Source organism: Mustelus asterias, chromosome 1, assembly GCF_964213995.1.
Source record: "Mustelus asterias chromosome 1, sMusAst1.hap1.1, whole genome shotgun sequence".
Taxonomy (NCBI): domain Eukaryota; kingdom Metazoa; phylum Chordata; class Chondrichthyes; order Carcharhiniformes; family Triakidae; genus Mustelus; species Mustelus asterias.
This window is the reverse complement of record NC_135801.1, coordinates 20,424,237-20,437,035: the sequence shown is the minus strand read 5'-3', so window position 1 is coordinate 20,437,035 and position 12,799 is coordinate 20,424,237. Positions and strand designations below refer to the sequence as shown.

The 12,799-nt window shown below is 43.0% G+C and overlaps 1 protein-coding gene across 1 annotated transcript in view; it reads right to left on the bottom strand.

The window, feature by feature from the left end:
- man2b2 (mannosidase, alpha, class 2B, member 2) overlaps positions 1 to 951 on the bottom strand; it is a 63,663-nt gene extending 62,712 nt beyond the window's left edge. The window contains exon 1 of the mRNA XM_078210291.1: positions 758 to 951. Within this exon, the coding sequence (XP_078066417.1) occupies positions 758 to 928 (171 nt within the window). The 5' untranslated portion in view covers positions 929 to 951. The remainder of the gene's footprint in view (positions 1 to 757) is intronic.
- Positions 952 to 12,799: the final 11,848 nt, after the last annotated feature.

Genomic DNA, 12,799 nt, shown 5'->3' with positions numbered 1-12,799 from the left:
ACCTGGGTCCCTGGCGCTGTGAGGCAGCAGTGCTAACCACTGTGCCACTGTCTCCCAACATAAGTTAAACCAATGTCTCTGCCTGAGGGCGGCACGGTAGCACAGTGGTTAGCACTGCTGTTTCACAGCTCCAGGGTCCTGGGTTCGATGCTCGGGTCACTGTCTGTGTGGAGTTTGCACATTCTCTTCGTGTCTGCGTGGGTTTCCTCTGGGTGCTCCGGTTTCCTCCCACAGTCCAAAGATGTGCGGGTTAGGTTGATTGGCCAGGTTAAAAATTGCCCCTGAGATGTGTAGGTTAGCGGGTAAATATGTGGGGGTAGGGCCTGGGTGGGATTGTGGTCGGTGCAGACTCAATGGGCCGAATGGCCTCCTTCTGCACTGTATGGTTTCTATGAATGTAAAATATCCCAGGCATTATTTTGAAAAAGAGTATGGCAGTTACTCCCTGGTGCCCCTGCCAACATGTATCCCCTCCATCAACACCACAGAAGTAGATTATGTGGTCATCATTACACTGCTGTTTGGGGGAATTCACATTCCTAAATCAGTACACTTCATATGTAAAACACTCTTGAAAGACTTGCAGCTCGTAGAAATAATGCAAGTCCATCAGCTGGGATATGTGTCAAGTCTTGATTCAGAACCGTAACATTTACAATGAAGGAAATCAAGATGGGATCAGGATTCCTTTCTAGAAGAGACGGTGCAACTAGAGGCGGAGAGGGAGGCAATACAGCGACTGCTGCCCGGGCCGTACCTGCACGGTGTAAACCCAGCCGACATCCATATGACTGTGAGCAATGACAAACGCCTGGATGCCATCCTGTTTGCCGGAGTTGTCGCTGGGCTGCAGCCTCGCCCCGGGAACGCTGAGACACAGCAAGCTTCCGAATATGGCTACAGTAACAACTTGTGGAACGCCGCTCATTGTCCCAACGTTCCTTCCGCCTTTCTGGGGGAAGGCGACAATCTCATACGGAAAGAGTCGGAGCCCAATTGCGAAAGAAGACAACTTCTCATTCCGAGCAATTATTAACAGCCAAGGCTGAGGATATATATATATATATCCCTTAAAGGGATTGCCACAAAACCAGATGACCAGACAATGGGTTTAGACCTTTAATCCAGTTTGCCCCCATATTACCCATTTAAAAATATCAGTGTACTGTTCCAAATGCTTGATTCGAAACATACTATTCACAAATGTCCAACATCCCCCGCCTCCCATGCTGTCAGTTGTAATTGGGATGTTGAAAGCAGTGTAGAGAGTGACTAATTGACAGCTGTGTTGAAATAAGTCTGCTTTACATTCATATTTCATCTGAACATTTATTTAAAATGTCAACGCCAAGTTTTTTTTAAAAAATCGAGCAGGTGGAGGTCTCCAGACAGCGCCCTCAGAGTGTATCAGTGGTGTATAGCTGAGTGATGTGTGTGACTTTCGGAGGTTATGTTGCTGCACTTAAGAGACATGGCAGAGTGGTCAGGGCTGCAAATGGACTGCAGCTCATAGAATCCCTACAGTACAGAAGGAGGCCATTGACTCATCGAGCCTGCACCGTCAACAATCCCACCTTATCCCCGTAACCCTGCATATTTACCCTGCTAATCCCCCCCCCCCCCCCCACCAAAACTAGGGTCAATTTATCATGGCCAATCAACCTAACCCACACATCTTTGGACAGTGGGAGGAAACCGGAGCACCCGGAGGAAACGCACGCAGATGCGGGGAGAACGTGCAGACTCCGCACAGACAGGTGACCCAAGCCGGGAATCGAACTTGGGTCCCCGGCGCCGAGGCAGCAGTGCTAACCACTGTGCCACCGTGCCACCCAAGTTACATTGCAAATCCATTGAAGTGACCCAGCTCTCATGGTCAATATAAGGTTTATCAGAGAATATGATCTATTTTTCATCAGTCTATGATCATTAGAATCATCGAATGGTTATAAGATAGAAGGCCATTCAGCCTACCATGATGTTCTAGCTCTTTGCAAGAGCAACTGAGTCAAACCACTTTATCCCATAGCCAACTTTTTTTTTAATGATTCAGGTAATTATCCAATTCCTTTTCAGAGCCACTACTAAATTTGCCTCATCCACACACACGCTCTGGCAGTGCATTCCAGATCCACTCACTGTGAAAAAAAAGTTCCCTCATGTCACCTTTGGTTCTTTTGCCATTCACCTGATTCTCAACCCTTCTCTCAATGGGAATCGTTTCTCCCTATGTCCAGGCCCATCTGGACAGATGGCAGTGGAAGCAAAGAGCTATGAAGGTCAAATTCCGAGGACCTGGACCTTTACAAGAAGTTCGATGACCTCACAGCAGTAGTCAAATTCAGTGGATGCATTTTCAAATGGTATATCCTAATGGCATGTGCCACTAGCCTCAGACACTGCACAAATCACCACAGCTCCATCACTCACCTACCAACAAACTCAATCAGTCAGGACTCAGGAAGATTCTGAAAGGGTTCACAGGATTGTTTCCTCTGTCTGGCAAATCGAGAACGCCAGGGTACAACTTCAGGGTTGCTCATTTAAGACTGAGATGTGAAAGTTGTTGGTGAATGGGGAAATGGGGTTGCAGTTACTGGGCTTGCTCTTGGATGAGTGCTTCATACAGAACCTGGCCAGAAAGAGGGTGTCAAGATCACATTTATCTTTCCTCTTCCACGTCACCCCTCCTCATGCTCCTACTCCTCAGCTTGATGGACAACTGCTGGCAAAGACTCTTCATTCACGATGGTGAGACGGTGGCGCATGCAGCAGACCACCATGAATCTTGATGTCCATTCTGCCCTACACTGCAGGGCTCCTCCAGAGCAGTCTAGACATCAGAAACATTTTTCCAGCATGTCAATGATCTACTCGATTACATTTCACATGATAGCGGATCTTTCATTGTGTATATGAGATACTGTATATGAAATACATATACTATGGCCAGGGGCGGCACGGTGGCACAGTGGTTAGCACTGCTGCCTCACAGTGCCAGGGACCCGGCTTTGATTCCTGGCTTGGGTCACTATTTGTGTGGAGTTTGCACATACTCCCCATTTCTGCGTGGGTTTCCTCCGGGGTGTTCCGGTTTCCTCTCACAGTTCAAAGATGTGCTGATTAGGTGCTTTGGCCATGCTGAATTGTCCCTCAGTGTATCCGAACAGGCGCTGGAGTGTGGCAACTAGGGGATTTTCACAGTAACTTCATTGCAGTGTGAATGTAAGCCTGCTTGTGACACTAATAAATAAACTTTAAAAACTATATATATATATATTATATACTACACGTGTAGGTGTTGCGCACTGGAGTCATCTGTCATGTGTTCAGCAGATAACCCGTGTCACTCAAAAGCCACCTGTTGGCTTGCCATAGCAGCTCAAATGCAACTGGCACAGGCGACTGTCACAGAATGAAGGCATCATGACTGCTGCCAGGGTACCTGCTGGGCACCGACCTGCATGGTCCATTGTATATGGTTAGAGACCAGCTGGATGATGAGGAAGTGAAATCCCTTTAGGTTCCATTATAGGGCAGAGTGGACATGCAGCACCTGCAAAGCAACGTGAGTGCTGTCTGACATCCTGCCCCATGGAGAAGTCTGCAATCCAAATGAAGCCACATACTTACTTCGCCTCCTGCTCTCTGGGTGATACAAGTCAGGAGCTTCAGTGAGAACGTCCCTTAAAAATCATAGAATGGCAAACTGTGCGATGTTGCAAACTCTCTAGCCCCGACCTGGAAGGAGCCAGATTCAGCGAAGGTTATTGTCATGGCCATATTCACAGCTGCTGGTAATGCAGTTCTTGCCCTGCTCTGAGTGTCATTATCACAGGTGGCAGACTAAGGACATCCTTAGTGAAGCCTTGAAGTCAGCATCAAGGCTTCCAGCATCTGGCACATTGTTCCTTATAGGCTTTTGCAACTTGAAAGAACTAAAGCATCCAACACTTGTAGAATTGAAGCAACAGCCAGAAGAAATCAATCAACAATTAACTTGTAAGTAGTCAATGATCTTTTTAAATAGTGCTAGTGGGGTTCCTCCCTGCTGCTGAAAGTGTACAGAGTTGTATGTACAAGGTTAGCCGAAGGCATCAGTTGGTGCACTGAGCTCCAAAATGGCATAGCTGACAACATTGGTGCCATGGCCTGTCTACTCTGCATATTTAATTTGGAAAATGGAATGTTGGCCTTCCTTGCAAGGACAAGGTGGAGTAGGGCAGTCTTGCTCTAACTGTACAGTGCATTAGTGAGACTGCACCGAGAGTGCTGTGTACAATTTTGGTCTCCTTACTTAAGGAGGGACAAACTTGCATTGGAGGCAGTTCAGAGAAGGTTCACCAGGTTAATTCCTGGGATGAGGTGTTTGTTTTAGGGGAAAAGGTTGAGCCTAAACTCAGTGGAGTTTAGAGGAATGAGAGGTGAACTTATCGAAACACATAAGATTCTGAGGGGACTTGACAAGGTAGAGAATGTTTTTCCTCAAAGGCGAATCTAGAACTAGGGGACACAATTTTAAAATAAGAGGTCTCCTATTTAAGAGGAAATGAGAAGGAATTTGTTCCTTTGAAGGGTCGTTCATTTTTTGGAACTCTCTACCACAGAGGGCAGTGGAGGCTGGATCATTGAATATATTCAGAGTTAGACAGGTTTTTGATCTACAAGGGAGTCAAAGATTATGGGGGGCAGACAGAGAAGTGAAGTTAAGACCACAATCAGATTGCCCATGCATTAATTGCAGGCTTGAGGGGGCCATAGGGCCTACCCCTGCCTCTATTTCTTATGTCCTGTCAACCATTCACTGCTCTAATGGCCTCATCAATATGGCTTCCAGTGCGACTAGCCTCAAATGTGTGTATGGGTGTCTCAGATGACATTTCAGAGCTGCAAAGGCACTCAAAGCATGCCATCGTAAGGTGCAATCGATCCCAATTTCTTGCCCAAATATTATATTGATTCTTGAATATAGGCCATGTGGAGCAAAACATGTATAGAGGCATGTCCACATAGTTATTCCAAACATAAAAGATCAATCATGATGATATGATGCAAGATGTAATGATCCTTGACAGCAATCTTGCTGTGAGAGGTATGGTTCATCAAATGTAAATTGTAAAACTATTTTATCACCAAGGAGAACGTAATGACAGTGCATGAAGTTGAAGGGGTGGGGAATGGGGTTAATGATTAGAGAACAAATGGGAATCTTATGGTTTGGGACTGTGATTATTTCATTATCAGTTATGTGACAATTGTCGTGTGACGAGGGGGAAATTGGCCAATGTGTTTTGTCATTTTAGTTGTTCCTGAAATCCGCTACTAAAACTTGCATTTTGAAGAGCTGCTTACGCCTTCGCGCACTAATCTCAAATACGTATAGCATTTATTACTGATTCAGTTATAAATCTGTCAACCTGCCATTTTTGAGTGAGGATGGCAGTATTTATTTCTATTTGAGCCTTGGTAACAGTCACAAAACTGCATGTGATCAGACCCTTTATAACTATGGACCTGTTACCAAGGCTACTTAACAATTTGTAACTGGCAGCCTCATTCAGAAAGCAACAGGCTATCTATATTCAGAATCACACAAATCATGAAGATCTATATATATTTGGAAATGATTTGTTAGACTTCCTTTCAAACCTGTTACCAAAATGTATATAACAAACTTTGCAACATGTGTAACACAAAGGTTTGAGTTTACAGGTGGCTTTTTGAAATACTACGAATTGTCCCTGATTATAAAGGGAATCCACCAGACCAAAAGAATACAGGCTGCTTTATACTTCCCATGACTATGTCTAAAGCCTGAGATTACGTTCATGATATGTCCAACACTCTGACCTGTGTGATGTCAGTAATCTAAACTCATGAAAAAAGCATGTGTGCAAATTTATAAAATCTGTGATTATGATTAATAGGATTGAATGTGACTTTAAATAGTAACTTTCATCAATTTTGAAAATTTTCACATTTTTAATCAAGAAATTTGAATGAAGAAGTGTGATGCGTTAGTGCTTCTATGTTACACTGTGTAAAACCCTTGTAAAGGTAACATCAGACCATTGCTATCGTACTCTTCCTGCAGCCACTGGAGAAATGTCTGTCTTAAACAAACAGATGTGATCCCAAGGAATTATTTTGGGATTATTTTGATGGAAAGGGGAAAATGGATGCTCAATAGGCACTGTGCCTATTTGAAAGTCTGGTTTTATTATGCAGTTTTGACCCAAATTCCTGATTGCCATGACATGGAACTTGGCTGGAGGTGCTAAAGTAGACACATTCAGGTGCTGATTAAATACAATTTTAATGCTGTGTTTGATGTGAGCTCCATGCACACACACACACATTTCCACTGAAGGTGGAGTGTTCTGGCTGACAGACAGCGGCAACTTTCAGGGTGGCTCAGTTGAAATAACTTCTCCAGTGCACTTTCACCAAATTTAGATTTATTTACATAGTAAGCAATACTCAGACAGGTGCTTCCTCGTACCTCGTACAGATGCTTCCTAGTACAGATCTCATACAACCCTAGAGTGCCAATAACGCTGACATTCCACGTTATGTACACATGGAGGTCTCCCTGATTGGACAAGCTATTACTGTCTTAATCTCGGATTTTATATTCATGTCATGGGCCTCGTTCAAATCATTACATCAGTGTTTGGGTAAGAGTGTGCATGGCTTATCAAATGCAGCCTCCAAGATCCAAATGGAGGAGGGGTGTCCTGAACCCACAGCAGGGGAAGCACCTCCTGCCCCCCTCTCCTGCAACAATTGGCATGTCTAGCCTTGTGGCTTCTTCCGACAGACCAAGGGGGACCCCTAGCAAGATGCAGATGATCAAATACTCCCCTTCTCCAGGTGGTCCCAAAATGTGTTTGATAATGTCAAGGAACACAGCGCTTGTTCTTTACAGATAAGGCCCTCAGAAAATTTCCAGAATTAATGTTGATCGTGTGTGTGAAGTCTTGGCGATATGGTTCTGAAAGTCTTCTGATTTTTACCAAAAATCCTTTTCAAAGCAAATAATTGAAATGGTAATATATATTCAAGTGGTTCTTGAAATCCTTTGCAGTGACTTGTTTATTTCCAATCAGTTGGTTGCTATTAGGAGAGGGTGTAACCTCAAGTGCTAGCCACCAAAATGGCATGCCACCTCCTTAAATGACTGCCAGGAGACAGTTTCAGTGACAATCTTCCCCCTATTGATCCTCTGGGAAGCCATTCCTAGCACAAACCTCAACTGGGTTTGCATGTTGGTATCTGGCACTAAAGTGAGGGCTGAGCTGGCCTTTCAGCTTACAACCCTATCTGAACCACCATGGAAGCTGTTATCTAAAGAACTTGGGGAAAATCACCCCACTATGTTTTTTTTGTATTGAAAATATCCCCCCATGGTTATTTTAAATTCAAGGAAATTATTTTGGATTCTTCTTCTTGAATTCCCTGCTGGAAGGCAGGTCTGGTCCATAATGCTACGGCCTCTACCCTAGAGCAAGAAGGTGATCCCCACCAGAACGGGGATCGAACACCATGCTGTCAGCTCCAATCTGATCCATACCAGCCATCCAGCCAACTGGCTGCCCCAAAGAATCTGAGTTGTTATGGCAACATATATTTTTACGTGCGTGCTGTAGCCTTGAGCTATGGTAGAGTCTTCAATTTCTTTCTTTCACATGACTGACCAGGAATCTCTCCCACCATTATCAACTGTCATTGGCAAACGTTGGAAGGATTTAGAAGTTGACACTCAACCTGTTTGGCTGTGTTATAAAGGCACCTTCCTTAGCCATCAAGTCGTTTAGCGGGAACTCCTAGCTTGGAGGCAGGAATGCGACACAAGACTTCCTCACTTTATGTTAGAGTTTTCAAACTGCAGTTTGTGGACAATCCAACCAGTAGAGCTCAGGCCACTCTGTTCTACTTTCTTCATGTTTCTTACCTGTTGGGCTTTGTTCAAAATGTGTGGGCCTGAGATCATGGCTATTCTTAGGGCTGTTGTCTCATTTGACGTATGCATTGTAAATCAGAACAGTTGTATCCATCAGCACCCACAGTTTGAGACACATATGCAAAGCAATGGGGATATTGCTTCAAATTGACAATTGGCCTTGTCTCCTTGGCTGTCACTGAAAATTCAGTAGCCCGAATCCTGCAGTATGTGATTATTTCTTTCTGCTATTGATCTGACTTGCTGCATATATAAATAAACAAAGGCAGACAAGACTATTGAGTTACACTCAGATATCCTTCAAGCATCACAAATTATAAAAGAAATTCAAAGTTTACATGCCACAGCAGCAACAATTATGTTACATAGAACATAGAAACCCTCCAGTGCAGAAAGAGGCCATTCGGCCCATCGAGTCTGCACCGACCACAATCCCACCCAGGCCCTACCCCCATATCCCTACATATTTTACCTGCTAATCCCTCTAACCTACACATCTCAGGACACTAAGGGGCAATTTTAGCATGGCCAATCAACCTAACCCGCACACCTTTGGACTGTGGGAGGAAACCGGAGCACCCGGAGGAAACCCACGCAGACACGAGGAGAATGTGCAAACTCCACACAGTGACCCGAGCCGGGAATCGAACCCAGGTCCCTGGAGCTGTGAAGCAGCAGTGCTAACCACTGTGCTACCGTGCCACCCATATGGAATTTTTTATCCAAGCGTTATGTAAACCTTGTACAGAACAAATAAATGCCTGTTGTGGGTTCTGTTTGAAATACACAGAAGCAATTTAACTTAAAATATTCAACAAATGATCGAGCTGGTGTCTTGATATATTGGATGGCAATACTTAGTCACACTTGGTTTAATTGGAAGCTGAAATTTACTGAGTAAGAAACACACTGCGATGATTCCAGAAAATATCCTGGGCTTGGAGGTTCAGTCAAATCCAAGAAGAATGATCCTTTGGTGTAAAGAGGCAAATACTTTTCCATTGGGGGAGTGGATTAAAATTCTCAGGGAGATAGAAACCAAGAAGAAATGTATATAATGGACATCTAGAATTTCATTTTGTCTGCAGCACTGTGAGGAAACACTGTTTTTCCTAAGGCTAGCACAGAGCTACAACATACAAAAAACAAAGAACAAAGAAAATTACAGCACAGGAACAGGCCCTTCAGCCCTCCAAGCCTGCACCAACCATGCTGCCCAACTTAACTAAAACCCCCTACCCTTCCGGGGACCATATCCCTCCACTCCCATCCTATTCATTTATTTGTCAAGACGCCCCTTAAAAGTCACTACCGTATCCGCTTCCACTACCTCCCCCAGCAACGAGTTCCAGGCACCTACTACTCTCTGTGTAAAAAGTCTGCTTCGTACATCTCCTTTAAACCTTGCCCCTCGCACCTTAAACCTGTGTCCCCTAGTCCATGGTGGGTGTGAACCAAGAGGTTCACACTTGCAAGATGAAAGGGGTTAGAGCAGTCAGAATAATGTCGTAATGTGAGAAGACAGCTGGTAAGGCAGCTGGTAAGACAGCTCTCCTTAACCAATGTCAGCAAACAAGTCCCTGCATCCGTGTATAGATAAGACCACAGAGTTCTGAGGACAGGTCATTGACCTGAAATGTTCGCTCTGTTTCTCTCTCCACGGATGCTGCCTGACGTGCTGAGTATTTCCAGCACAATCTGTTCTTATTACAGATAAGGCCTATCCTGTAGGCCTGATTTAGGGACTGGTTGTTTGCATTTTTCTTTCCTACCCCTTTCAAAGTGTTACCTTTTTCATCTTCAAAACACTGCCCAATGTGATGACAGTGTCTTGTTTTCATCCATTCTTCCTTTTTAACTAAACTGTCCTTTTAAAAAAAGCATAAAATTTAAACACAAACATCAGAGAAAGAAAATAGAATGTCAACTTCGAATAACAAACACTTTCTTGTTAATCTTTATGTATTTAGAACTTGGAAGGAGGAGGGATAGGCGGTTCACATTAACGGAAAAGATAAGATCTGTGAAATTGTGTAGAATGTGATTTTATTTAGTGGTGTTGCGGTGATTTGTGAGATGTAGCCAAATTTTGATTCATTTCACTATTGTTCACTGGAATTAAAGAAATGCAGTCAAAAATCATCCCCACGAGATCCTGATTTTAATATACTGAATATTAACTGGGACCCACAAAATATTTGCGGTCAATTTAGTATCTTTCCTGCAACAGTTCTTCTTTAAATAAAAGATTTCTAGTTGTTCTTTTCACCAGAGACTTTAACAGAATCAAAAATTCTCATCCTGGAACAAAGCTACATAAAGCTATCCATGCATAAAAGCAGGCCTGAGAATATAACTGCAGATTTTGTTGAGAATCTGGCCTTGTGACTTGTTTATTGTCGTAGCAAATGACAATTTAATTGGGAACCGTCTTTCCTGAGTTGAAAAGGCATTTCCACATCTGATGGGTTCAAGGAATAAACACCCAATTTCTTTGAAATCTGCCTATTGTAATTTCAGCACCTAAGATTGAAGAAAACAACTCCCTAACTATCAATTTTGTTCCATGACAAAGCCCTTGTTTCGGATTCAAGTTTTGTAGCAACATTATGGCTGATTCTTCCTTGAGTCAAAGTTTTTGTGGTTGCAGGCTGATTGGAATTAGACAGTGTAGAAACTCTGGAGGTATGGATTGTTATCACCTTCATAGAGATTCAACACCGGTGTATTCTTTTAATTGGAAAATAACATTTAAATATTGCAGATGCTGGAATCTGAAATAAAAGCAGAAAATTCTGGAAAAACTCAGCTGGTCTGGCAGCATCTATGGAGAGAGAAATAGTGTTAAATTTCGAATCCAAATTCTGAAGAATTGGACTCAAAATGTTAACTGTTTCTCTCTCCAGATGTTACCAGCCCTGCTGAATTTATGCAGTATTTTCTGTTCTTATTCTTTTAATTCACTTGGCTGCTTTTCTAAAACACTTTCATTGAAGTCTACTGAATTTTTTGCACAAAGAATAGCTTTTGAATAAAAGGTTACATCAAATGATTGTTCCTGCCATTTTTCCACACGTAACCAATTTCGCCATCTTATCTGCTCCTCCCATGCCATTCCTCCCATACCATCCCCTCCCCTTCTCATGCCATCCCAACTCAACCCTTGCCATTACCATCTCTCCCAACAGTCCCATCCCATTCCTTATGGAATCAATCACTTCAGCCAGGATAAATTTGTTGTTGCAGACCCTTTAGTTTCTGCCATTTTTGTTCTCCACAAACCCTGCCATCCCCTCCCACTCTATCACTGCACCCAGGTAAAGATATAAGGATATTTAAAAAGATAAACCCACACCCCAACCTTTGCAACACACACACTCACACACGCAAAATTACAAGTTATACAGTGAGATCATAGCGATAAAAAGTTAAAAAAAGAGAGTTCACTGTTCATGAGTCCTTCACTGGTGTGTGTGGCTGAGGCAGATCTTTTTCATTGTGGTCTTGGAATTCCACTGCATTTGAGGCTGATGCAGACTGTAGTTTATGGAGACAGAAAAGTGTAATCCGTCTTTCCCAAATGTCGATGATATTGTACCTACAGTTCCTTTCCATAGAAATTCTTTATCCCTCTGACGGATTCTACAGTCTGGCAAAGATTGGGCTATGAATTTGCAAACAGTGGAGAAAGAAATAGTGTTACTGCTACATTGCCGTATTTCTTTTAGACAAGACTGTTTTCTTTTTAGCAGCTTGGGTGTTGTAATAATAACTCTTTAAAATGGTTATTCTGGTCACATGACCTCTCTCCCTATAATGATGAGTATTCCACAATAGGTAATTGATAGCTCATGGCTGGACAGACCTTGGCCATTGCATTATGGGCTAGTTGATAAGTTTCTTTAATGTCCTAGCCATCACTTCTGAATGGACCATCCTTCATTGTGGTGAGCTAAGAAAAACATGTCAATGCCTTCTACACATCCATTGTCCTGCTAGATTACCTGTCTCTGCCTGATATGTAGCTTTATTTAAATATAAATGGTACAAGCCAGTTACAAGTTTTAGTACATATTTGAAATAATTCTTGACATCAGCAGGTGAGAAATTCCACACAAGGTTGCCTTGACAAGTCTTAATTGTAATTAATTAATCACACGGATGATCCCAGGAATGGTAGGCCTGACATACGATGAACGTCTGAGGATCGTGGGATTATATTCATTGGAGTTTAGGAGGTTGAGGGGAGATCTGATAGAGACTTACAAGATAATGAACGGCTTAGATAGGATGGACGTAGGGAAGTTGTTTCCATTAGCAGGGGAGACTAGGACGCGGGGGCACAGCCTTAGAATAAAAGGGAGTCACTTTAGAACAGAGATGAGGAGAAATTTCTTCAGCCAGAGAGTGGTAGGTCTGTGGAATTCATTGCCACAGAGGGCTGTGGAGGCCGAGACGTTGAGCGTCTTCAAGACAGAAATTGATAAATTCTTGATTTCTCGAGGAATTAAGGGCTATGGGGAGAGAGCGGGTAAATGGAGTTGAAATCAACCATGATTGAATGGTGGAGTGGACTCGATGGGCCGAATGGCCTTACTTCCGCTCCTATGTCTTATGGTCTTATGGTAATCCACATTAGAAATTTCCAGAAACTGAACAACTTATAATATCAGGCATATCAGGTGAGCTATGGCAGCCACCTTAAGACAGTGTTTTTGCTTGCTACTTTAAAAGTCCTTTTAAAACAATTCAATATAGCTTTGAGCAGCCGATGAAATTGAAGAATAATGTTACATTTGCACTCGTCACATTATCATGACAATTTCAAAATATTAA